This window comes from Condylura cristata, unplaced genomic scaffold (genome assembly GCF_000260355.1).
Source record: "Condylura cristata isolate star-nosed mole 26May11 unplaced genomic scaffold, ConCri1.0 scaffold00014, whole genome shotgun sequence".
Classification (NCBI taxonomy): domain Eukaryota; kingdom Metazoa; phylum Chordata; class Mammalia; order Eulipotyphla; family Talpidae; genus Condylura; species Condylura cristata.
The window spans coordinates 24,751,038-24,778,574 of NW_004567115.1; the positions used below are offsets into that span (position 1 = coordinate 24,751,038).

The following is a 27,537-nucleotide window of genomic DNA, read 5'->3' on the forward strand; positions in this document are numbered from 1 at the left end:
AAAACCTGGTTTCATGACCTCTCAACATCTCCCTGATTTAGAATAATGAAGCAATACTCATACACCACCCTAGTAGTGATGAACACAAAAATTGTGGGATTTTGTTTTTCAGCATTGTAGAAGCACTTATATCTTGATATTTTATTGCCACATCAAAACCAGATTTCTTATATAAAAGGGATGCCATATGTGCCTACAGTTATACTGTTATCTCAGAAAAAAATTATTCTTTTTATTTATGTTTCTGCCTTGATTCAACTAGGAAGATAACCTAAGAGTTCAGTCTATGGGAGAATCAAATACAACATTTATAAAATTAGATATTCCCTTTCTATTTTCACTATAAAAGACTTTCGTTACCAAATGATGGACAGAATATAAAAGGAGAGAATAAGTCATACAGCAAGTGATAATTTTTCACATTCTTTTTCCACCCTGATATAAAAGGTTACATATTACCTAAGATAAAAAGTGTTGGGATATGTTGTCTGACTTGAGGGAATTTCTAACTTTAAGAGAAATGTTATTAAGTATGGAATATTGTTCTCCTATAGTCAAGGCAGGCTTAGATTCTAAAGAATTAGACATATCCATTCTATGTAGATATATTGTACTTTAACCCTGTTAATCATAATGAAATGCATATTATAAGACAGGGAACAATCAAGTTTTTTTTTTTTCATTATAACCTCAATCAAAACAGAAAAAAAAAAACCTAATTGTAAGCAAAGACTGTGGGTGAAAATAATTAAAGAGCAGAAACAAATGAAAAGGAAGATCAAAGGAAAAAAAATACAAAAGCTGATGATTTGAAGGGTTAATTAATAAAAATTAGGAAAGAGGCTAAAATAAAAAGAGAAAGGAGGCCTTCCCTGGTGGCGCAGAGGGTTAAAGCACAGCACTAAGAAGCTTAAGCCACTTCCGCATGAGTTCGATCCCTGCCTGCCCCAGAGGAGATCCACATGGCGTGGCAGACCTCTCCTGGCCTGCCCGCTGCTTCCCTCAGCAGTGTACTTTATCCATCTGCCTGTTCTGCTCCCCACTCTGTCTCTGGTGAATCCTCTCACCCTCCTCATCTTTGGCCTGTACCCCAGTTCTATATGAATAAATAAATAAATCTTTAAAAAAAAAAAGAGAGAGGATACAAATGATGAATATCAGGTAATGAAATAGTATGTATTTTTGGACTTATAAAAAAAGAAATACACAGAACAACTAACAATCAATAAACTAAAAATTTTAGATTAGATATTTACATTTTTCCTAAAGTACATCCTTTCTAAAATGCATTTGGAAGAAACTTGAAAATAGAAGTAAGCCTATATCTATTAAAGATCCAGACTGCCATTTAAACTTTCTCACAAAATTGATATGTAAGCATTATCTTTTCGTGGATGGATTGGAAACAAGCATGAAGTCAAACTGAGTCAAAATTTGCTCAGCCACATTCTCTTGTATTTCATCAGACAAATAAGTTATAATACTATATTTAACAATAATGGTGGAATATATGTGATATACTCCAAATATTCTTAACAGGAAGTACTACACAAATTAATTGTGTCAGGAAAACAGTGAAAAAATTATCCTTAAGATACTTGAGGAATAATTAAAACTAATCATATTCATACTCTTTAATAAAATACAGAAGAAGTATTTCCTAAGTTTTTCCATGAGGCCAGTGTAATTTTGATAACTACAATTTGACAGATACAGGACAATGATAATAAAGTTAATCATTGTGTGACTAAACACTAACCATAAACTATCTTGAAAAGGAAATTAAGAAGAAAATTACATATACCATGAGACCCCCCAGAAATAAAATACTTAGAAATTAGGCTTTAAAAACAGGTGAAGGAATTGTGTAGTGACAACAGTGACACCATCAAATTAACAACATAAAAATAAACAGAAGAACATCCTGTGTTCATAGATTGAATAAATTTTTAAAAAATGATCCATACTACCCAAAGTTACCTAGTGATTGAATGCAGTGGATATCAATATTGCAGTGACATTTTCCATGAAAATATGAAAATCAAGCCTAAATCCATAGGGATGCTACAAAGGATCCCAAGTAGTCAAAAAAATCTTTAGAGAGAACTGCATAGCTGGAGGCATAACACTTCCCGATTTCAAAATGTATTGCAAAGGTACTATAATTAAAACAGTATGGTACTGATACAAAGCCTGATAGGATGGTACAATGTACAGATCCCACAAATCAACCCACACATACCATCAACTGATCTTTGAAGGGTACCAAGAAAATACTATGGGAAAAGGAGACTATTTTTAACTAATAGTGTTGGGAAGATTGGATAATCCTATGCAAAAAATAAAACTGAGTTGTTATAACACACACATAATCCAAATTGAATTAGATTAAAAGCTATCTCTAAACTTGTGAAATTCCTTGAAGAAAATGTATGGAAAACAACTACATGATATTGCCTTTGCAATAAGTTTTAGAAATGACATTTAAAGTATAGGCAACAAAATGAGAATACATAAGTGAACTACAACAAACTGAAAAGTTTCTGCACAACAAGGAAAACATTCAACAGAGTAAAGAGCTAACTTTTGGAATGGGAGAAAATATAAACTATATATCAAGTAATAGACTAATTACCAAAATATATTAGGAAATAACCAAAAACAGACAAACAAAAACCAACAAACTAATAACATCTTAAAATAGGCCAAATACTTGAATAGACACTTGGCTGTAAATGCCATACTAATGACCATCTGGTATGGCCAACATTACTAGTCAGGTAAATACAAATTGCAACCGTGTGAGGCATCAGCTGTTATAATAGCTACCATCAAAACACAAAGGTCAGTAAGTGTTGGTTAGGATGAGGTTAAATTGGACTCATTGTACACTGTTGGTGGGAATGTAAAATAGTTCAAACATATATACAAAAATTCAACAAAAAAATTAAAAATGGAACTTTGTTATTCAGCCATTCCACTTCTGGGTATTTTCCCAAAAGAACTGAAATTGAATTTCAAAGGAATATTAACATTCCCAAATAATTGCAACACTATTTATAGTAGCCAAGATGTAGATACAAGTGAAGTGTCCATCAGTAGATGGATAGATTAAGAAAATGTGGCATATACATACAATGGAATGCTATTGAAACCTAAAAAGGAAGGAACTATATGACAACATAAATGAACCTTGAGGACATTACACTAAAAAGCCAGTCAAAGAACATCATAAAACAGGATGATTTGACTTATATGAGATATCTAAATTTATAGGAGAATAGTTGTTGCCTCAGACCCAGAAAAGGGGAAGTGAGGTATTGTTAATAGTGACAAGTTCTAGAGATTTGCTCTAAGACATTTCCCTATTGTTTTAGTAATTCTGTATTGCACTCTTAAAACATTAAGAGACTAGATCCTCTTTCTGTTCTTACAATAATAATAATTCTTTTAAAATTGAAAAAGTATTCCAGAAGACACAATAAAACAGGGGAAAAGGAACCCATCATGTGGGAGTTTTTAATACATACTTCTAATAAAGAATTTATATTTACAATATATACATATTTCTGATAAGTTAATAATGAAAGGTGGAAATGTGGAAAAACCTAATAAGATATTTAAAGGGATTCTTCACAAAATAGCAAAGATGCTCAAAACATGAGCAATTGCTCATCAGAGGCAACTGAAAATAAAATTTTGAGTCTTTCAATACTTATAAGAGTGGCTAGAATTAAAATTACTATCAATTTTATGTTGATAGTAAGAATAACAGTGACCAGATGTTTCAGGATGCTTTTTATTACTGTTCAGCAATTTAGTATCTCTAAAAACTATCATACCTAATACATGTCAGTATACTTTTTTCAGATTACAATTAACACTTATTTCTTAGGATTTCAATATAAATATTCTAGAAAATTTCCATGAGTTTTGGGTCTCAGTTTCTAAAATATTTTTCCTTTTTCTTTTAACAAAGTTGATTGCCTTTGCTTCTCTGTTTTTTATATTTAAGTCTTTTTATTTGTATTATCAATGATCTGTGCCTATGTTTCTATGTATTTAACATAAAGTTAGTCAAAATATTTGCTATATTGGTAGGGATATTTGAAAAAATATTCTGAAATTCATATGAAAGGAAAATAGTAGTTTCAAGGTAAAATTTGCTACAAAATAATACTGAATTACAATATGGAGTTTTTAATTTTCAAAAACCATCACTTATATTTTCAATGTATTATAAGATATCTCAGTGTATCATAAAATTACAAATGAAGGTTATTACATTATTACTTCCTGTAATAAACATCATATATATATATGTATATATATATATATATATACATATATATATATGTTTTGTTTTATAGTCTCAGGATAAACCCCTAGAAGAGAGATCAATAAAAGCATAAGTACATAGGTATAGTATGAACTTTTTGTTGTTTATGGATATCTATTGTGAAATCATATGATGGTCACCACCAATATATTTGCTTCAGGTTTTCAGCTACATAGTAAATTATTTTGAGTTAGTCGAGTAAGTGAGTACTGTACCTACTAAGTCATACTTCATCTTTTATCAGTTTTTTCTAACTTATTTTCTATTCAAGTATTAATAGCTTTTTTGATTTTTTTGAGATAACACCGTTTGTGATTAAGGGGAATGTTTACAACTCTTCAGATAGTACATACACATAATGGACTACTATTCAGCTATAAAAAGCGATGAAATCTTGCCATTTGTGACAGTATGGGTGGAACTGAAGGGAATTGTGCTAAATGAAATAAGTCTGGGGAAGGCAAATACTGATGATTAATATGTGGCATATAAAGAAACAAGACAGAAACAGATGAACCAAGCTGAAGCAAACCTAGAAATAAGACATAGCACACCTTAAATTTTACTTTCTTTCTGTCAGACTATTGAATTTTATTTGCTAATTGCCATTAGGTCAGTTAACAATGAGCTACTTCTAAAGTGAATATGCCAAAAGAAATAGAAGAGGCACAACATAAATATATGGGACTTAGAGACATTTAAGAGACTCCAATTATTGTAAGGGATGTTTTGTATATTTATTTCTACCTTCCTCCATCCTTCACTTTACTCATTCTTCTGTTACATTGTTCTGTTAAATTGTGGATTTAGACTCATCTACTGTTAATAAATTTCTATTTTATAAATGAAACGCTATTAATCTTAACTTCAAAAGTATTTTATCATTTTCAGTGTTGTACTTGTCTATAACAAATAGTTCAGTTTTATTTTATGCTTAACTGGCTTAATTTTTCAAAATGAGGGGTAAACTTTTATTTTTAAGATTTATTTATTTGTGCATACAGAACTGGGGTACAAGCCAGAGGTACAGGGGCAGTGAGAGGATTTACCAGAGACAGAGTGGGGAGTAGAGTAGGCAAAATGACAAAGTACACTGCTGAGGGGAGTAGTGGTTCAGTCAGGTGATTTCTGCTGTGCCATGTGGATCACCTCTGGGGTCAGAGATCTAACTTGGCATGGGAATGGCTGTGGCCAGCTTGCTGTGGTGCGTCCTAACCTGTCAGCACCATCAGGGAGGGCCCTTATTTAAACTTTTAATTGCATAAATATCCTTTTTTATCCAAAGACCCTATAATGACCAAATTTTTTTACTGACTTTCTTAACTCATTTCTTAATCACATTCATGTGAATGTGATTAGTTATATTATATGTTACAGTAATAACAAGTAATAGTCATTAAAATAGTTACAAAAATAACCATCCTATCATTATTAATCTGAACACCTAGGATGATGACTATTAAATTGGCCCTCCCTGGTGGCGCAGCGGGTTAAAGCACAGCACAAAGAAACTTAAGCCACTTCCGCATGAGTTCGATCCCTGCCTGCCCTGGAGGAGATCCACATGGCATGGCAGACCTCTCCTGACCCGCCCGCTGCTCCCCTCAGCGGTGTACTTCGTAGATCTGCCTGTTCTGCTATCCACTCTGTTTCTGGTGAATCCTCTCACCCTCTGCATCTCTGGCCTGTACCCCAGTTCTGTATGAATAAATAAATAAAAATCTTAAAAAAATATTTCTCTATATAGTTGTATGGACTTACATATGTATCTGTTATTATTATCATTAAAAAGTATGATTATACTTGGAATTACCACAGTTTTTCTTTTTTCTTCTAAATTAAAATCAGTTTATTTATTTAAAATATAAATTGCAACATATTTTGCTTTACTTCCTTAAGTAGTTAACCAAACATAGGATATTTTAGGTCACTTCTATTACAAAACCAAGAATGTTAGTAGTTGAACTAAGAGCTAATTTTCTTTCTGCAATTTAGTGTCATTTTCTTCATCCTTTACATGTTTTAAAAATGAGATGTGTTAGAAGTGTTAAGTGTAAAAAGAAAAAGCAAGAATGAAAGAAAAAAGAGCAAAACTGGTGTTATGCTTTTATTTTCTCTTGCAGCAACAGTCTCTAACAATCCTGGCCTAGACAGTGGATAGTACCCAATGTATCACCAGGCTGAACTAAATCAAGAAGGAAAAAAACATAATTTCTCCATCATCTCTGTAGTCACTGCTGAGGATTTAAATTATGAAATAATAAATCATCTGTACTGGACTGATCTGAATTATGTGTGGCGTTTTCTCCTGTATTTTCAGTCCCTATTTCCATCCTATTTATCCCTATGAATCCCGTGGCAGCTCTGAGCAAGTTGACAGTAGCTAGAGACCCTTATCCCAGATGCCGAGAGGGCTTGGCAGTCCAGCCTGAAGACTCAGGGTAGCCAGCACCCTTTCCCTTCTGACCTGAATTCCGCCCTGCAGTGTGACCTTCTGCCTTTCTTTCCTGCAAGTCATTACATAGCCTAATGTGAATGCATTGTTCTAGAGGCATTTACTGAGCTCTAGGGACTGAGCTAGCCCCTATTTTTAGTTTGAATATACTTTTATTTTAGTTTGAATTGTTGCAGAGGTTTATTTTTTATTTTTAAAGTTTTTAATTTACAATATTTGATTTTTTCCTCAGGTGTAGTCCCCATAGAATTCCCACCACCAATTCACTTGTGCATGATCACCATAGCGCCTTGTGCTCTCTGGGTCCTCGCCCTGCTCTCTCTTCCTCCCCCTCTGCTGCAGAATGTCTCTGATTTGTAGTTGTCTTTATATTGTTGTTGGTTTTGTAGTATTTTTTAAAATAATATTTTAATCATATTTTCCCACCTTGGTGCCTCATTGGGTCCCCCGATATTCCTCTTGTAAGCGAAACCATCTGATATTTTTCTTTTTCCTTCTGATGTCACTGAGCATGAACCCTTGTCCAAGCTGTCCAAGTCACCATCCTGAATATTCAGTCAGGCTTATACATCACTTGAAAGTTCGTTCCTGTTTTCATGTAGTCTGCTTAGCTACAGATTTCTGTAAGAAGCCAAATTAGTCACAATTAATAATGTGAAAATAAAAGTTGTTCTCCCATGCTCATTTCATAGTTATATATTATGACTGGTACTTAAATTATGACTCCATACTGATTGATGAAACACATATATACATTTCCTATTTAGTTTTTATGGCTTCTCTTACCAAAGACATTTTCTAAGAAACACTACAATAGGCGACCTGATTTAGAATTTTTTGTTTTACAATATATTTTAATGTATGTGCATGAATAGGCATTTGTTTTGACCAGAAAGTTAAATTAGAAAACTAGCAGTAGATGCGATTAAAACAGGCAGTTGTCTGCATTTGAACATATAGTGAATTTTGATTGTTTTCCTTCACTACAGTAATTCAGCCCTTGAACCAGAAATCTATAAGAACTACAATAACTCCTCACAATTCACAGGCAAATGCCTTACTTCTAGAGGAAAAAGTGCACTTTACAACTATTGTTTCCCTGTAATGCGTTTAAAGTATCAGGATTTTGGAAAATAAATCTCAGTTGAGCTGGTTCTGTTGTGCTTCCTGTGTGCAGCCAGACCTTTGTGGCTGCCCCTGGGGTGCAAACTTTTGTTTCTGGGTTCACAAATCTGGGCAGACTCAGTAGCAGCACCCTCCACCCCTCCTTCTCTCCACTTCATCTGCTCTGTGCAACCCACCCCCACCTCTCAGGTCTGCAGCTGGGTTCAGGTTCCCGCGAGCTGTGGCGGTTCAGCAGCCAACTGACATCACCATGGCGTGGCCGCCCGCCCACGCATTGCTGTCTTTCCTGCTGATCATCTCAGGTCTGGGCTGGCTGGTCGATGCAAATCACAGTAAGTGATGGACCACACGGTGCATGTGTCCACTGTCTCAGGGTACTGGGGAGTGGAGGCCCTCACCTTCCTTAGAACTCCAAACCCAGCTGAAATGAGCCCTGCGAGAGTCCAGAAACTGCTCGGCTTCAGCATCGGGTGGGTGTGCTGGTTGGTGGGCTCAGATCAGGACGAACAGGTCACTTACCTGACCTTACATCTGCAGAACAGGGCGTCCGTTTTCTTGGGAGGTGGGGAAATAACACACAAACACCTTTTGACCGACTCGACTGGGGCAGTGCTGCTACCCACAGAGTCTCTGGGCAGTGATGGGGTAATGTTCCCCCTCACAGAGGAGACTCTTCCTGGAATCCTGTAAAGTTTGACTTTGTTGATGTGTGTATGTATGTGTGAGGGGTGGAGGGAGGGTTTGGATTCAGAGCGATATGCCATGAGAGAGCAAGTAAATGAAAAAATTAAGATGCCTTTATACACCCTGGGGAATGTTCACATGTATTTTCCTTACTGCAGATTTTGAAACATCACTTCTAGAAATTACAATACCGCGGAAGATTCAGTCAAACAGGATTGATGAATCAGAAATGCATGTAATTAAGAAATCATTTTTTAAAATGTTTTATTTTTCTTGAACTCTACGACCGAAATCAATTCATGTATCCCTTTGTGAAAACTTGTGTCCTGAGTTTATAGTTTGGTGTTTTGATCTAGTGTTAAAGAACTGTTTTTATTTAAATGAGAGCAGGCATTTTCATATTTTTTACAAAATCTTAAGTGATATATAAACATTGTAAAACTGTTTGAAGACCCAGACTCAGGTGTCCCAAATTGCTAGTACATAAAGGAATTTGTGTAATTAATATTCAGAGCTGGAATTATTTTGTGGAAAATATGTACATTGAAGTAATTTACATGTGAGATCATGTTTAGCCTGTAGTAAGAATCTAAAATGACAATATGTAAAGAATAGCTGTATGCCTATATATACATACATAAATCTTTGTGAAAATTATAGTAATGTTACTTTTAATTTGATGAAGTTAGTAAAGCATGTACAGTTGTCCCTTTCTTATCCTTATGATTTTAAAGTATTATAACTGATACGCCAAATGGTGTCCTCTTACAGGGAGAACAGATTCTTGTTAAATTTATGCAATTAGATATACATTTCATGAAATAAAAATACAAAGTTTCAAAATTCTGTAGTGATTAATAGGGATCTAAAAAATACCATTCATCTATAATATACATAGACAGGTGAATACAGTGATGGTATAATTTCTTTTTTTTTTAAGATTATTTATACATACAGAACTGGGGTATAGGCCAGAGGTGCAGGGTCAGTGAGAGGATTCACTAGAGACAGTGTGGGGAGCAGAACAGGCAGATGGATGAAGTACACTGCTGAGGGGAGCAGCGGGCTGCTCAGGAGAGGTCTGCCACGCCATGTGGGTCACCCCTGGGACTGGTGATCGAACTCATGCTGAAGTGGCTTTAGCTTCTTAGTGCTGTTCTTTAATCCTCTGTGCCACCAGGCAGGGCCCAGTGTTATAATTTCACTTAAACTTTTTTTGCTCAGTAATCACATATAAAACTCCCATGGTCTAGTTTTTGTCAAGGGAAACTTCATACATATAGCCTCTTTTATGTAAGGGAAAAATTCTCTATGGATTTAAAGGAGAAAAAAATATCAGTTTAAATAGTTTAAAGTGCAAACACATCTTTTTTCAGTAACTGTAAGGTTATAGAAGCTGAACATCAGATTGAAAAACAGTTAATGAAAGAAAAGTGTTGGTAAAATATTCTGGAATTGAAAAGCTAAGTATTGTCCCTGGAAGGCATATAAAAATGGCATTTTGAAGGGATGAAAAGAAAACAAAAGGAAAATTAGATATATGTAATATTAGAAATGAGAAATATAAAAAATGTGTAACTAAAAATTTTACACAATGTATGCCTATAAATAATTGCTTAAATAAAATAATTAACTTCAGTCCAAAGAGTAAAATGTAACAATAAACATGACACAAAATGAAATAGATTCTTTGTGGAAAGGGAGGGAAGAAAACAAAAATATGAAATGTGGAGATGGAGTTGGAATGAAGGAACTTATTAAATGTGGATTGCCCCAGAGAAATTGTGAGTTTGTATGAGGTAGCCTCTTTTGTTTTTTTTAAGATTTTTAAATTTATTTATGCATACAGAACTGGGGTACAGGCCAGAGGTGTGGAGGCAATAAGAGGCTTCACCTGAGACAGAGTGGGGGGCAGAACAGGCAGATCAACAAAGTACTCTGCTGAGGGGAGCAGCGGGTGGTCAGGAGAGGTCTGCTGAAGTGGCTTTAGCTTCTTAGTGCTGTGCTTTAACCTGCTGCACCACCAGGGAGGGCCAAGATAGCCTCTTTAAGTGAGGCAATTTCCACAGAGGATAGAGACAAAGATAGCCCTTCTGTTAGCTAGGGTATACCCTCTTTAATCTTACAAGAAGACCTATGTTGTGTTATTTCAGTTTACTTGTGTTAGAAAATGCAAAATACAAAAAATAGGGTAAAATTAATTTTTTCAAAGATTCCTCAGAACTTCTAAATGTAATAATTTTAAAGTTTCATAATGGTACTTAAAAATACTGATGAGTAATGAATTTTGTTTAGAAATTGATTTAGACTCGTTTATTTAAACTAAATTATGGTTAATCCTGTCATATATCCTAATACTGAAGAAACATATATGTGTGTGTATATATATATATACACACACATATATATACATATACATGTATTTTTATATGTATATATAATTTTGAAACATTCATGATTAAGTGTATGTTTATACTAAAGAGTATATATATGTTAAGTATAAAAAGGTGTTATAAGCATAAGTGTGATAGGATAGTAGCACTAGGGACTTTGGGGAGAGTGGGTGAAGCATGTATGCATATTGAGGTGGAAGTTGTACCTCCCAGATATATAGACTTGTAAACAAATGATTAATCAATAGTATAAAAATAGTAAAAAAAAAAAAAAAGTTAGTGGGCCCTCCCTGGTGGCGCAGCGGGTTAAAGCACAGCACTAAGAAACTTAAGCCACTTCGGCGTGATTTCAATCCCAGCCTGCCCCGGAGGAGTACACATGGCGAGGCAGACTCTCCTGACCCGCCCGCTGCTCCTCTCAGCAGTGTACTTCATAGATCTGCCTGCTCTGCTCCCTACTCTGTCTCTGGTGAATCTTCTCACCCTCTGCATCTCTGGCCTGTACCCCAGTTCTGTATGAATAAATAAATAAATCTTTTTTAAAAAAAATTAGTATGAAATTTATGGTTTTGACTTTTTAAAATTTGCAATTTCTAATACTTCCTTTCTCTTTGAACACTTTTCTGTAGGTAACTTATGCCATCAAAATTGGCAGGAAAATATATACTTTCCATCTTGAAAAACAGTAAGTGACAATTCTTTTTGTTATACAATTTCTTTAAATTCTTATATTTTTGCCCTAACTATCCTAATTTGGGTTTAAAAAAAAAAAAAGAAGAGCATATTATGTCCCTTTTTAATGTCAGACTAGAATTTAATTCTTCATCTTGAGATTTTAAAAATCAAAAAGTAACCTGAGAGCTAAGCTTCACTAGCATAATTCTTTGATAAGGGGACAGGAAGATGCTTCCCTGAATACAGCAGACTATTTTGCTATTTCCTAGAAAAGTAAAATGGATATATTTGAGGATTCAGGGTTCATAAACCTTAAAACTAAAGACTTCTTTTTTTTGACTATGCTTGCCGGATATCTGCTAAGTTTTTTCTTTTACATTTATATATTTTTTAGATGTTTAATTATCTCTTTTCCTTGAAATTCAGGTTATGTTGATTGACATTACTGGTTACCTTTGGGGAGCATAGAGTCTCCTCTTCAAATGTTATTAAGATAGTATATTCAGTTTTTACTTCTCATTTCTTCTTTTTGGAAACTGCTTCTGTATTCCCATTGTTACCACTTCCACTGACATTCTCACAGGTTTAAAAGGTGTCTCAAGCCTTTTGCCAGATTTATATTCAGGCACTTGTCCTTAAGCCCAGATCATTCCATGTTTTTCCCTGAATGCATGTGGACATGAACATATAATGTCAGTTTTTCTCTAAGAATTTCTTTGGCTTTTGTTGTTTGACTTTTAAGAAGAAGAATAGTTGTAAGGTGCAAAAGAAAATGAGCTGATGTGTAAAGAGAAGTCATGGTGAAGGAAAAGTGCTGTTTCAGTGGAGTAAGACCCACAAATGCCTCCTGGTATTTTGAATCATTGAAGAATTACAGTCTCCCTACAATCAGTTATGTTGTTACAGTTCCATAGTAGTCACCATCCTTTCCATAATAATAATAATATAATTCTATACCATGTTTATAGCAAAGTTGTGTAGAGAAATAATTTAACTGAAGAAATTTGAGAAAACCGCTAGTAGCCTGCTACAAAACAGAGGATTTAGGAATGATTATGTGCTTCTACATTTTTTTTCTCCCCCTTTGCTAAAGAAAAGGCATGCTCCAGGTAAGCACCAGGCCTTTGCCAGCTCCAGAATGAAGAGTACAGCTAAATCAGTGTTAAACTTGTGAAGAACACCCACTATTGTTTGAAGGCACTGCAGATTTTGGGTTTTGACATAGCCTAAATTTATGAAAAATGATGCAAGAGCATACAGTTGTTCTTATCAATCCATGGCTTCTTGTTAGCAAATATTTTAACTAAAGTATTTAAGCCATGAATATTACTGATGATTGAATCAGTGAAAACCTGGAAGCCCTGATTTGTACAGCATACAGGTATGTGTCATCACGGCATCCATACTGGTATCTGATTATGCTAGTTATTGTTTTGTCTTATATATACAATGTAATAACAAAAGGAAGCTGGAAAATTAAATTCCACTTATTTTTAGTATGTTTGAACTTAAAATTTGAAGTGAATTTTGTTTAATGATTCTTGGAGTTACTTTCATTGTTGATATTACAATGAATGTTATGTTTTGACTGAATTAGGTCATTTATAGATCCTCATTTCCTCATTTATTTATACAACAAATCAGGAACACATAATCAGGATTCGTCATTTCTAAAGGTAAGTCTTGCTTTTTCTTGTACAGATTTACTTTTTTATGTGTTTGAAGTGTTGTATGGGAAGAAAAATACTTTTATGTTCCACAGAATTATTAGGCAAACAATCATAAACCCATATATGGTGGGCAATTACTATAAAAGTATACTGAGAAGAACAACTAATTTTTAAATTTGGAACACAGGAATCACTTATAAAAAAAAAGATAATTCAAGCAAGCTGGAATTGCTTGTAGGATTTTTGACGAAAGAAAATAGGAAAACTGGTTAATAGAAAGGAATCAAGAAGTTGTTAAACATGAAGCCTCCCTGGTGATGCAAGGGGTTAAGACACAGCACTATGAAGCTATCCACTGCCACTGCAACACCAACTCAATCTCTGGCCAAGGAGGTGACCCACATGGCACTACTGACCTCTCTTATCTTGCCCACTGTTTCCCCTCAGCAGTGTATTTCAGTAGATCTGCCTGTTCTGCTCCCCACTTTCTTATGATTCCTTCACCCCTCATCTCTGACCTGTACCCCAACTCTTATATGCATAAATAAATAAGTAAATCTTTAAAAAAGATAAGTTGTTAAACATACTCAGAAGTTTTAATTCAGATATCATGGGACTAGAGCAGTGGAGGAAATGGTAGAGATTATAGAATGGTCACAGGGAAAGTGCTTCCATGTTTGGTAGGGACCAGGGTTATGTTGGCTGCATATAATGTTTTAAAGAGTTTTCACTCTTATTGGATCTTTTTTTTTGTTGTTGTTGTTGTTGAAAATTTGAGCAGGATATATCTTAGATTCTATTTGAAGGTTTGATAGAATTTATTGGAGAAGCTATCTGGTACTGGGCTTTTGTTCTTAGGGAATTTTTTTTATTACTCTTTCAACTACTGCTCTTGAGATTGACTGCTTAAACTATCTATTTTACCCTGGTTCAGTCTTGTTAACTCAAATTAATGCTGTTGATTGCATCTAATGCGGATATAGACTACATTCATATATGTTGCTGAGAAAAAAGTGATACAGATATTTGGTTGTCAAAAATTTAAAATTATAGTAAGAATTGTCTAGGGGAGGATGTGTCATGATATTTTATAGGCAGGAAAGGGTTAAGTGGAAGAGATCACTAGAGGATAATAGTGAAATAAATGGACTATCAGGTGAATACTTTGGTAATATCTCCATCACTGTGTTGTTGATGTCTAGGAAGTAGAGATAAACCTGAACACTTACAGATTACTCACTAATGTGTCTTTTTACACTTCTGTTTAGGATGATTGCTTTTATCAAGGATATGCTGCAGAGATTCCAAAGTCAGTTGTGACGATTAGCATCTGTTCAGGACTTAGGTAATGGCATAATTCAGAGATGTTTTATAGAAAATCTTGTGTTCATTTAATTTTGAGAAATTCCTTGAAGAGTAGAATGTACATGTTGATTGTATTACTTCTCATGTACTTTCTTTTCCTCCTCTGATCAATTTTAATGCCCACTTATCTCTATTCCAGGCTGATAGTCAATTTATGAGAAAATGCCTCCACTCACAAGAAGAATACTCACATCCTTTAGTCCCACTAGAGGCACAGTAACTCCTAAATGCCAATTAGACAAAGAAAAGTATAAAATTTGTTTGAAAGTTAATCCAAAAAATGAGATGATTCTTAAATACTGGGCCGTAAAGACTACTCTCAAATGTCTACAAGATATTTTTACTTAATGTTAATTTTTGTTTATCAGTAATTGACATTAGTTGCTATTTAATTTCATTTTGTATTTAAATATTCAGGGGATTATTGCAGTTTGAGGATGTCAGTTATGGTATTGAACCATTGGAATCTGCAGCTACATATGAACATATGTTATATCCAATAAATAACAATAAAGTTGATTTTCCCCCCTTAAGAGGAAATTATCTAAGAGCCCAATTCGTTGATCAGTCCCAGAGGATTCTTGTGAAATCAGAAGTAAGTATGATATTTTTAATAAACATATTAACATTGGCATTTTGTATTAAGAAACAAATTTTAACTGATATTGATTATATTAAAATTTATTTTAAGAATTTAATGTTAAAAGTATCTTGTTTATTCATATTTAATTACTGGAATAGATATAAATATACAATTCAAATATCAAAATTCTCAGATTTTGCTACTTAGAATATTTTTTGCACAACTTAGAAATTTGCATATATACAAAGTTGTATTGCTGAATTTGCATGTTACTAATCTAATGGTACCCACATTTGTTGATTATTCCTTTGTAAAAACTATTGTAATTTATTACAATAGATTTAGCAGTATTTGACTTTAGAATATGATCCATTTTTATTAGCCTTTTTGATGCACATATTTAATATGTTAATACATTAACTGATATTTACTTTAGAATAACTGTAACGTAATTCACAATTTTTGTGTAATACATTATTTTGAAAGGTATTGTGCAAGAAAATATAAAGGTAAAAAGGTAAAAAACGGTACCAAATCTCAGTATTTAAAGATAATGCTTTTAGAATTTTGATCTATTTGTTCCAGTTATTTTAATGTATCTAGTTATAAATGTGGATTTAAAAAAGTATAGCTTTTTTTTTTTTAAAGATTTATTTATTTGTACATACAGAACTGGGGTACAGGCCAGAGGCTCAGGGGTGGTGAGAGGCTTCACAAGAGACAGAGCGGGGAGCAGAACAGGCAGATCGATGAAGGACACTGCTGAGGGGAGCAGCGGGTGGGTCAGTAGCGGTCTGCCACGCCATATGGTCACCTCCGGGCAGGCGGGAATCGAACTCATGCGGAAGTGTCCTTAGCGTCTCAGTGCTGTGCTTTAGCCCGCTGCGCCACCAGGGAGGGCCCAAAAGTATAGCTATTTTTAATAGAAATGATCAAATTATATAATATTTATATAAAATTTATTTTTTTCTGTAGAGGATAATGCACATTTTTACTTATTAAATTATATTAGTTATTATAAATTAAATAATATTGCTTAATGTCTTAAAATATTGAATATGTGCATAGGAAAGGATAATAATAATGGATCCTATTCTTTAGTCAAATATTGCAAAATTCATTGTATTAATTTTATATATAGTGCTTTTATATTTTTTCACATATACATATATAAATTAAATATGAATGCATTTTATAAAATTACATGTAATTTGTGTATAATTTTACTATAATGAAGAAGTGACTATGAATTACCAATTCTTGAACAATTACACTATGCTTATAAGTACTGTCATCTAAGGCTAAGCATGTTTTTAAAGTTTTTTTTATTTATTGTCTAACTTCCTCATAAAGCATGTTTGAAAATTTTACATTTTATTCATTTAGGGTTAAATAAATGAGTCTCTTTAAGCCACAGAGTCTCATCAAAATTGACTATCACATTAAATGGAAATGAAAAAAAAAGTAATGAATGAACATTTTTATTGTTATTGAAGTATCATTATCTTATATTCCTGCTAATGCTTTGACAGAATAGGATTTCCTCTTCACCCTGAGTGTGGTCACCATAGTCCTCCCATCCTGAGACTCTCATGGTACTCCACTGAGTCCATCGTGTCTCCCCCGTCACCCCTCCTTGCTTTTGCTCTTTTCCCCCACCCTCTGAAAACCTAGGATGGATGCTTTAATTTGTTTTAGCAAGATTATAGTTATAGAGGTTAATAAAACTGTCTTTTTAGAAGCTCAAATATAATAAAATATAACTGGACAAAATTTTTACTTTCAATTCAACTGAGATGTGATCTAAAACTTTATTATATCAGTTCAGGAAACCACCTGTATGTGGTTACAACATACAACATTGAACACAATTGAACACAATTTTGCAACTGAAATATATCACTATCAAGTAACAAACTAAAATTATAATGGAATGCATGAATATTCTTCTGTGGCAGAGGAAAAACCTTTAAGGGATGGGCATGCTTTGTTTTCATTGAGTTATTTATTGAGATGTCCCCTCCCCCCCACTGTTTATGACTCAGATGTATAGTTTCACACCTCTTCTGATAGGAATTTGAGGGGATTTTGTGTACTAAAGCAAGCCAGAAGACAAAGACAAATGATGAACATTTAGATTAGCAGATGACTCAAGAGAGCAAAAGTGCTTATGAAAACCAGCAGATGCTAATAAAGTGAGACTTCTGAGATCATTATGAGAGAGACAGAGGGAGAAAGAGATGGGGAGGTATGAGGGATTGTGGTAGGCAAAAAAAAAAAAACAAAAAAAAACTAAACATTTAAAAAAATATATAATGGTTCATTTTCATTACTGACATGAATTTCCCCCTACTTGTGGACAGAAAATCAGAGTTATGTATGCCTTGCCTTATTAATGCAGTTAATTCCAGTTAAATTTTTTTATGCAAACCCACATACTAAAGCTAAGTACCTAGATTTCTGTTAATATTTACAACACAGTGAAGCCTGTGTGTTCTCTTCTTACCATTCAGCACAGCTCCTTGTACCTCTGAACTGACATGCTATTAACATCTCATATCATTCTTTATAAACACTCACTAATTTCTTTGTGTTCAATTTATTATTGTCCTTGAACTCTTAGAGCTACACATCATCACGTATTTTCTGTCTTAAGGCTGCTTTGGCTCCATTTCACATTCTGGCAGCTTGTATCCTCTCTTCACTACTCTAAAATATATTTTTTATTTGTTTTAAATTCTTTTCCAATCTAGCTATTAGTAGCATCATATAGCTTAGTTTCTGTATATTTATAATTTTTCCTATTTTCTTATATTTATGGCACTGTTTGTAAAGCCTACTTGTTATAACTCAACCTGTCTATGTAACTGTGTATTTTGTACATGATAATTACAATGACAATTTTTTAAATGTCTTATTTAATGTCAACTATTTCACAGAAGAAACAATCAGATGTTGCACTATTGAACAGACGTCTGAAAATACAAATCATTATGGATAAAGCTTTGGTATGCATCACTGATTTATTTCATCATGTTTTTGTTTTATGTTTGAATTCAAATGGAATACTATAAACATCAATTATATTATATTATATTTTATAATTTTTATATTATAAGTATCAATTTTTGAACTCTGTTCAAAATATGTATCTTAGAAGGACATCAGGAAATATCAATTGCCTTTACATTGACAAAGGAGGACCAATATTTATGGTATTGATTTCCCTATGTATATATGCAGTATAGTATACTCTACTAAAATAGTTTGAATGATAACTAGATGCAGATGCTTGTGGATTCACTTCAGTCATGGTGAAAATCTTTTCCTTGAATTGATTTCTGTTTTAAAACAAGCTATTTCATTTATTGCTCAATTGGAGATATTTGTTAGTCAATGATTTCTCTTATGAAATTATTTTATGCTTTATATTTTACTAAATAATTACATTTTATCTCTGATGTTATTTTATACTTTGTAAAGTCTCATATTTATGAAAATGAGAAGATTCCTTAATGGATACTTTTATTTGTGAAGATTTTTATTGTAGCAGTTTCAGCAAAGGCACGGGCAGCAGATTAAAAAAAAACAAAACTCATTTGTCCATGAGTTTTTGTATAAAGTCAATATATGACAGTGTTATGGATTTTTCTCATAAAAGTAAATATTTTTATTTATGTATATATAATTTTTATAAAAACAATAGTGTAACAGTATATGGACAAAATAATAAAAGAGCAGGTATAATTATATTAAAAAAGAAAAATATGCATATATTTGTCTATATTTTCACATATATATGAACACTGCCATGTATGTATCTTCGTATTATAAATATTCATTTCATGAAAGATCATGTGCTCTCTTTTATAGACTTATAATTTCTCTGATATTACAGGAATTTTTTTATTATATAATTTAATTATTTTTTTGCACATTGTTAATTTTGGGAAAAAGTTTGAATTCTCCTCTCAGGTGTAGTCCTCATAGTTCTATAATTACCTATGAACCATCACCAGTCTCTTGAGCTTCCTTCCCTGTTTTGAATCCCATTCTTCTCCTTCCCCTGCTGTATGTCTCATTATGTATGGTCACCTTGCAAATTTTGTCCATTTTCTCTATATTTTACATATAAGTGAAAACATCTGACTTATTTTGCATGGTGTAATCCCTTCCAGCTCCGTTCATGTTACTGCAAATGGCATGACTTTATCTTTGTGATCACTGAGTAGTACTCCATTATGTATATAAACCACATTTTCATGATCTCTTTATCTGTTTTGAGGCATTCACATTGTTTCCATACCTTAGCTATTGCAAATAATGCTACAGTAAACCAGGAGTTCAGGTTTCATTTCAAAGAAGTGTTTTTGTTTTCTTTGGGTAGATCCCTAAGAGTATAATTGCTATATCATTTGGCAGATCTATTTTTAGACTTTTGAGAAACATTGACAGTTTCCCACAGTGACTGGACCAGTTTGTAATCCTACCAGTGATATAAAAGTGTTCTTTTTTTCTTCATATCTGCACCAGCATCTGTTGTTTCCAGTTTCTTTTTTTTTCCATATGGCCATTCATGAGGTATAAGTTGGTATCTCATTGTGGTTTTGATTTGCATTTCCCTGATAATGGGATGCTGAATTTTTTTTCTTTTTTCATATACCTGTTGGCCATTGGCATTCCTTCTTTGGAAAAATATTTTTTCAGATACCACTTGTCCCCATTTTTTTGACTGGGCTTTTGCTTTGTTTCTGTTGAGTTATATAAACTCTTTGTAGATTTTTGATATCAGTCTCTTATCAGTTGTATGGAGTGCAAATATTTTTTCTTATTTGGTAAGATGTCTCTTTATTTGGTTACTTTTTCTTTTGTTATATAAAAACAAGCTTTGCTGTACAGAAGTTTAATGTAGTCTTAGCTGTTTACTTTCTCCATTTTCCTTTCTTCTGAAGATGAGTCCTCAAAGATGTTCCTGAAGTTTATGCCATGAAGTGTTTTAATTTACTTTCTTCTATATATTTTATGGTTTCAGTTCTCACAGTGTTTCATCAATTTTGAGTTGATTTTTGTCTACGGTGTAAAATAGTAGTCTAGTTTCATTTACATATGGCATTCTTTTTACATATGATCGAGTTATTCCAGCACCATTTATTGAAAAGCCTTTCCTTGTTCTAGTGTATATTATTTGCTCCTTTGTCATAGATTTGTTGGCCATATATGTGTTGTTTTATTTCTGGGCTTTCAATTCAGTTCTATTGGTCTGTGTGCCTGTTTTTGTTTGAATACCATGCTAATTTTATTATAACTAACTGAGTATATTATTTCAATTCATTTTAATGCACATAGAATCCTATTAATATAAATAATATTTAGATTTTAACTTTTTGTAGATTAATGCTATTTGGACTAAAATCATGATCATATATGTTAGAATTATATCCTGCCATAACCATATTCATGAGTTGCTAAAATAAACCTAGTTTTCTGTTTTCCCCTGTACATTTAGCTGTGTCACTTTCTACCAATACAATTATCAGTAGAACACATTTTCAATGTGAAAGTCATCATGCAAAAAAAAAATTGTAATATTTTATGATTAGTATTTTCTTTTATCTTCAATTTATTTGTCTTCAATATTAAAACATCACTCTATAAACAGCATATTTATAGTTATTTTCCTCAGTCCACTCAGATAGTTCTTGTGCTTTCATTAAAAAATTTAGTGAGGCTACAATAAGAGCATAGAAGGGTAAGAAATAAAGAGGGGTTGGACCAATGGAACATGGTGGAAGGTTATTACGCTTTTGTGGTGGATATTGGGCAGTAAAATACTGGTGTGAAGCATTGTGAACCTGTCCATGTCTCTAAATCATACTCAGCATTATAAGCCTGGGCTATATCAATAAAATGATACAGTTAAACAAAATTAAAGAGTCCAGCAAGATGACAACAGTGTGAAGAATTGGAGTCACCTACTACAGGCATGCAAAACAAAACTGAAGCAAAATAAAGCCCCAAACCCCTGGAGATGGTGCATCTGTCCAACTAAAAGGGGTAAGAAGAAGTCTAAGTTAACTTTGTTTGAAGTAATAACAGGGCACCACAACCCACTAGAGGGAGGGGGGCTGTAAGTGCAGGGCCCCTACAGCTATTGACAGACACACGCCAGCATCTGGGGCCATAAAATGTGGCTCTGCAGTGGATAACGGCATGCACAAGGATGCACGGAGGATGGAGGGTGCATTTCAGGAGAGCTCTGGAGGTGAGGGTACAGAGTGAGGTCCACTGTCTTGAATCTGAAGCTTATAACACAGAGGAGCTGCAGTCTGAACTGAGTCAGAGCACCTGGACTTCCTTATAGACAATGCTGTGACTGAAGTCCACGCTGGCATATGTGAGCCACCTATCACTTCCTGGTCCAGGTTGAGATATCTAAAACACTTGCTACCACCCCCACACAACCAAACCAAAAACCAAAACCAAAAAACCCCCACATACTTCACTACAGGGATTTCAAATTTCTGGGGATGGTCCCTCATGTCTGTTGCCCTGTCCTCTTTTGTATACACTACCCCAACTGGCACTAGTCCACTGACTACCCCAACAAGTACAAAAATTATCCCTACTAAAAACCCATACAGAATTTGAAATGAGCAGACAGAAGAATACAGTACCAATGTCACATTAGAAAGTCCTGAACGGAGATGCACAGCAGCATGATGGAGGGGAACACAGGACAACAGTCCTGGCACTGCTGCGGAAGCTGACAAGCCAACAAGGGATATAAAACACCAGAATTAAGACAATGAAGATAGGAGGCAGTGACATGCAGAAATAATGCAGTTTATGGGCATCATCAGTAGAGTAATATCAATATCCAACAAAAAAGAAACATCAAAGAGGATTAATGAACTAGAAAACACAATACTGAAGAGCACAAGAATAAAAAAGGTAGAGAAAATAGGTATTAAAAATGAAAATTGTGTAAGAACTGTCTGAGACAACTTAGAAATAATAATCATATCATAGGGATTCCAGGAGGAGAAGAAAAAGAAAAAAAATAATCACTGAAAACCCTTCAATCTGGAAAGTGAGCCCGAAGTTGTGATAGGAGAGGCCCAAAGAATTCGAAACCAAGTAGTATTGGATGGATGTATAAACAAAGCACATAAACACACAGATGTCAAGAACCAACAATTACAGAATGCTAAAAATATCAAGAACATAAAGGTCACATGTAAGATAACAGCAATCAGACTATCAGCAGATTTTTTGTCAAGATATTTTAAGTTCAAAGATACTGGAAAGTGATATTGAAAATATTTAAGGAAAATAATTTCCACCCAAGAGTTCTCTACCCAGCAAGACTGATAACCAAGATAGAAGGAAGAGTAAGGGAATTAACTGAAGAGCATAAAACAAAAAAGAATTCATGAATACAGCTACTTATGAAGAAAATCCTAAAGGGGTTATTATAAAGCAAAGAATCATGAATATTCAGGAAAAAGGAAAAAACACAAACCCATTTAATTATGTAACATGGAGGAGGATGAGGAAAGTAACAAGTGGCCCATAAGAAGTAAAACTGCAGACAACGCCCATTCCACCCCCTCCAGTTCCGGTGCGTGGCCCTAGATACTTCCTGCAGGCTGTGCAGGTGGCAGCAGGTGGTGGGCAAGTAAGGTGCCCACCACCAGATATTCTATTGGGGCTGAAGCTGCTAGTATTGGCCAGCGGTGTTGGCAGCCAGCAGTGGTTCCACTACCTTGCCAGTTCGAGGTTGTGCAGTCCCTCCAAAGGTATGGCTTCCTCCCATAGCAACAGAGATGCCCATGCATTTGGGGGTGCCTGCATCATAGAATGGACTGATCAGCTGCAAGTATGAGCTGACTGGTAAATGGTCTGATCAGCCACAGTATTGAAATGGGTCCAGTCAAACTGGTAGATGGGGCATCGTAAAGGGAATATAGAGCAGGAGGGAAGCCAGATTGTGGGGCATTTTCACTTTCTCATTGGACTCGTTTGCTTGGACAGCTGTACTCCTGCACTCTCAGATTTGATTGATTGTAGTCGTTTGCTTGGAATGGACGCTTGTTTGCTCAAACTGGATGCTCTCAGATTCATCCATCAGCCAAACTCTGAAGAAGAGAAGCCAAAAAACTTCACAAAGGCTGGGCCAGCCATGCCTCCCTCCAGCCTGCCTCTAACACTGCCCAAAAGGACCACTAGTCCTCAGGCCTGGTGTCTCAAAGAGATATATATTGTTGGTATAGACCAACAGCTGATAAACTTTGGTACTCATGCTGTTTGCTTTTATGTTTTCTACTGCCACCATTTAAACAGTGGGGTATGGAGGAAACCTTGTTTAACACATAATAAGACAAAGTATAAGTATCATACATATCAGAGCAACTAGTGATTTCCTAGTAGATTTCTACAAGTAAGTGTCCTTTACAGATGAGGATTCCAAGTAACTGGTTATTCTTACTGAAAATGGCAGCATAAAAAAGTTAAGAAGTGCTATGTTTAATACAGGCAGGAGCTTAAAGACTTTGAGAACTATCACATGCTAGGGTCGGATGATACAAAATGTTTCAGAAACCTTGTGGTTTAGGAACTTTTAGCCTAGAGGGGTAGGGAGAAGAAAACAGTCATTAGGGTGTAAAAAATATAGTCTTTAATTCAATCTAAAATTTTTAAGCACTTGAGAAATCTCATTTTCGGTTTTTCCTTTTGCTTGAGCACTGCACTGTTACAGCATTTTATAATTTTGATCATTGAAAATGGAGTAGCGTAGTAATTTTCACTAGTAATTAAGAATATTTGTTTTTCAGTATGATTACATGGGCTCTGAAGTGGCAGTTGCAACTGAGAAAGTCGTTTATATCTTTGGTCTTATCAATACTGTAAGTATGTTGCATATAACATTTTATTGTTAATTTTTTAAAAAAGATTTATTTATTTCTTCATACAAAACTGGGGTACAGGCCAGAGATGCGGAGGGTGAGAGGATTCACCAGAGACAGAGTGGGGTGCAGAATAGGCAGATCGACTAAATACACTGCTGAGGGGAACAGCGGGCGGGTCAGGAGAGGTCTGCCACGCCATGTGAAGCTCCTCCGGGGCAGGCAGGGATCGAACTCATGCTGTAGTGGCTTAAGCTTCTTAGTGCTGTGCTTTAACCCACTGCACCACCAGGGAGGGCCTGTTGTTAATTTTTTTTTTTTTTTTTATTGAGAATGGTTCACAACAGCCCAGGCGTTCTTGGGTAGGCTTTATACCTCCTTGAATATGTGCTGTCATACCCATCCTCCCATTTTTCTTACCCTTTTGGCAGACTCAATTCTGCATTCAGATTGCAAGGATTTGTTTTAGTTTGTTCATTTTTTTTTTTTAGATATGAAATTTCTTTTGTGATTTTTGTTTTATTAAGGTTACACTCATTTGCATCATTGTACATGACTCAAATATATGATCCCACCTTTACTGGTGTATGTTACAATACATCCATATGTGTTCCTGCAGTGTAGTGGTTATCACGTTCGTCTAACAATGCTCCATCCACTATTTTTGGTTCTTTCTATTTCACATATTGGCTGAAACTATCTGGTATTTTGACTTTCTGGCTTATTTCGCTAACATAATCCCCTCCAGAATTCAAACTATACTTTAAAGTGATAGTAATCAAAACACATGACAGAAAAGTATGATATTGGTTAAAAATAGATACTGACCAATGACATAAAGTTGAAAACGTAGAACAAACCCACACTTTAGGAATGTTTCATTTACAATAATGCATCTAAAAATGTACAATGGAGAAAGAAATTTTCTTCAATAATTGGTCTTGGAAAATTGGATATTCACACATAAAAGAATGAAACTAGATCATTAGCTCACAAGAAGCACAAAAATTAAATCAATATTGATTAAATAGAATAGTACATAATACATAGAAGGAGACATAGGCAAAACACTCCCTAACATTGGCTTCAGTGGTGTCTTTGGGAATTCCACTGTGGTGGCAAGGGAAAGAAAAGCAAAAATAAAAATGCTAACATATCAGACAAAAAAGTTTCTGTACAGCAAAAGAAACTTATCAGATAAAACTGTACTCTACTAAATGGAAGAAAATATTTTGCATGCTACATTACACATTTTAATAATAGTTTTGTTTATAAAAATAGCATTCATATTTTAATAAAATGCATGATGCTACCAGTTAGTTTCATCCACCAATGGATTTCATTTCCAAAAAATATAAATATAATATATATTAAATATAAGTTTTAATATTAAATGTTATATTAAATAGTATGTTATTTATATGGTAATAAAATAATATACTATTTTATATTGAATACATAAATATAACATAACACACACTTAATGGTTATATATAACATTCAATAATATTAAGTCTCTATTAGAGATATAAAGTTGTATTTATACTAATCTAAAACTATATCATGTATCTTCTGTATTCAGATGTTTTCTCAGCTTAAAGTGACTGTTATGCTATCTTCCTTGGAGATCTGGTCTAGTCAAAATAAGATTTCATCTGATGGGCCTGCTGATGAAGTACTGCAGAGATTTGTGTTATGGAAGGAAAAATTTTTGTTTCAAAGGTCCAGTGATATGGCATACTTACTAATGTAAGCATTTTATTTGCATTTAAATGGGCTTAATCAAATTATTTGAAATATTAGCCATCAAGATTACATACACTTGTCATTACAATAACAAGACATCTCAAAATGAATATATGAAAACTGAGTTGACAAAATGCAAAACACAAACTGATCACAATATAAGATACTAAAATCACAAAAGAGTATTCTCAGAGTGGATTTTTTACCTATGGAAAAGTAATAAATTGAAAAATATGCGAAGTTTTGAGGTAAACAAGAGATAGTGTGGTTTTAAAGATTTTTTCCCCAAAGGTAAATAATTGAAACCATCATTTTTAAATTAAAAAATATTAGTTAATATAATATTAAAATTATATATAAAAAATAATTGTACTATAAACCATTAAAATAGTAATGTTACAATACTACCAAAGGTGAAGCTAGTTAACTATTTGCATTATATCTTTCAACTGTTAGGTATATACACACACACACATACACACACACACACACACACACATATATATATCTATATATATTTTACCAATTTGATTATTTTAGATGACAGAAAACCCCACAATTCTGAGAATATTACACAATGTGGAATATATTTATAAATCTACTAATATCTCCAAGGGTAGTAATCAAGGGCCATATTTGTGGTTTCAGGAAAAACTTTTTTTTTTAAAGATTTACTTATTTGTGCATACAGAACTGGGGTATAGGCCAGAGATACAGGGGAGGTGAGAGGCTTCACCAGAAACAGAGTAGGGAGCAGAACAGGCACATCGATGAAGTACACTGCTGAGGGGAGCAGCGGACGGTCAGGAGAGGTCTGCCGTGCCATATGGTCACCTCGGGGCTGGCGGGAATCTAACTCATGCTGAAGCGGCTTTAGATTCTCAGTGCTGTGCTTTAACCCGCTGCACCACCAGCGAGAGCCTAGAAACAACTTTTAATAAGTGTTAAAAAGTTCACAGGAACTTTGTATTTCCTTTTCATCTTTAAAAATGAACCTAATACATATTTTATCTCTCTCTTCCATCCTCCCTTTTTACACATTTTAGGTGCTTACTGTATGCAAATGATAGCCATGAGCAATTCTGAATTTTACATATTACAGTTATATCCATACAGTATTGACAATTTGATTAATTTTTTGGAAGGATTAGGAGCTATTGGGTTTTGTGCTGTGTGCCATGTAATGTTAAAGTAGCCTTTAAAACTTTGTAGGAACAAAAGGAGAGTACTCAAATACAAAATGATTGAAAGCATTAGAGATGATGTATAATAATTATACTTTAAATAAACCAAAGCTTTATTGAGAATCTAATTCTTAAAACTTAAGTTTTTACGATTTAAGTTGCATCTATTAACACAAAATTACTATTTAGTTATAGGGACCATCCTAATTATGTGGGAGCAACCTATCATGGGAAAGCATGTGATCCAAAGTTTGCAGCAGGAATTGCTCTGGTATGGATTTTATTTCCATCTCTTTAAGTGATTCTATCATATTTTGAAATCTAATATCCACTTCAAGGAACGAAAATACATATATCTACCATTTAGAAATGTTTATAAAATATTCTTTTTTAGATTTTTGAAACTCAAAAG

General features: G+C 34.0%; 1 protein-coding gene across 1 annotated transcript in view; it reads left to right on the plus strand.

Moving 5' to 3' along the window:
* Positions 1-8,169: 8,169 nt before the first annotated feature.
* Positions 8,170-27,537, plus strand: part of LOC101622418 (disintegrin and metalloproteinase domain-containing protein 18-like) — a 42,972-nt gene continuing 23,604 nt past the window's right edge. Inside the window, exons 1-10 of the mRNA XM_012724780.1 lie at positions 8,170-8,251; positions 8,762-8,838; positions 11,626-11,681; positions 13,269-13,347; positions 14,610-14,686; positions 15,124-15,301; positions 18,232-18,297; positions 24,124-24,195; positions 25,778-25,944; positions 27,315-27,396. Coding sequence (XP_012580234.1) covers positions 8,170-8,251; positions 8,762-8,838; positions 11,626-11,681; positions 13,269-13,347; positions 14,610-14,686; positions 15,124-15,301; positions 18,232-18,297; positions 24,124-24,195; positions 25,778-25,944; positions 27,315-27,396 — 936 coding nt within the window. The remainder of the gene's footprint in view (positions 8,252-8,761; positions 8,839-11,625; positions 11,682-13,268; positions 13,348-14,609; positions 14,687-15,123; positions 15,302-18,231; positions 18,298-24,123; positions 24,196-25,777; positions 25,945-27,314; positions 27,397-27,537) is intronic.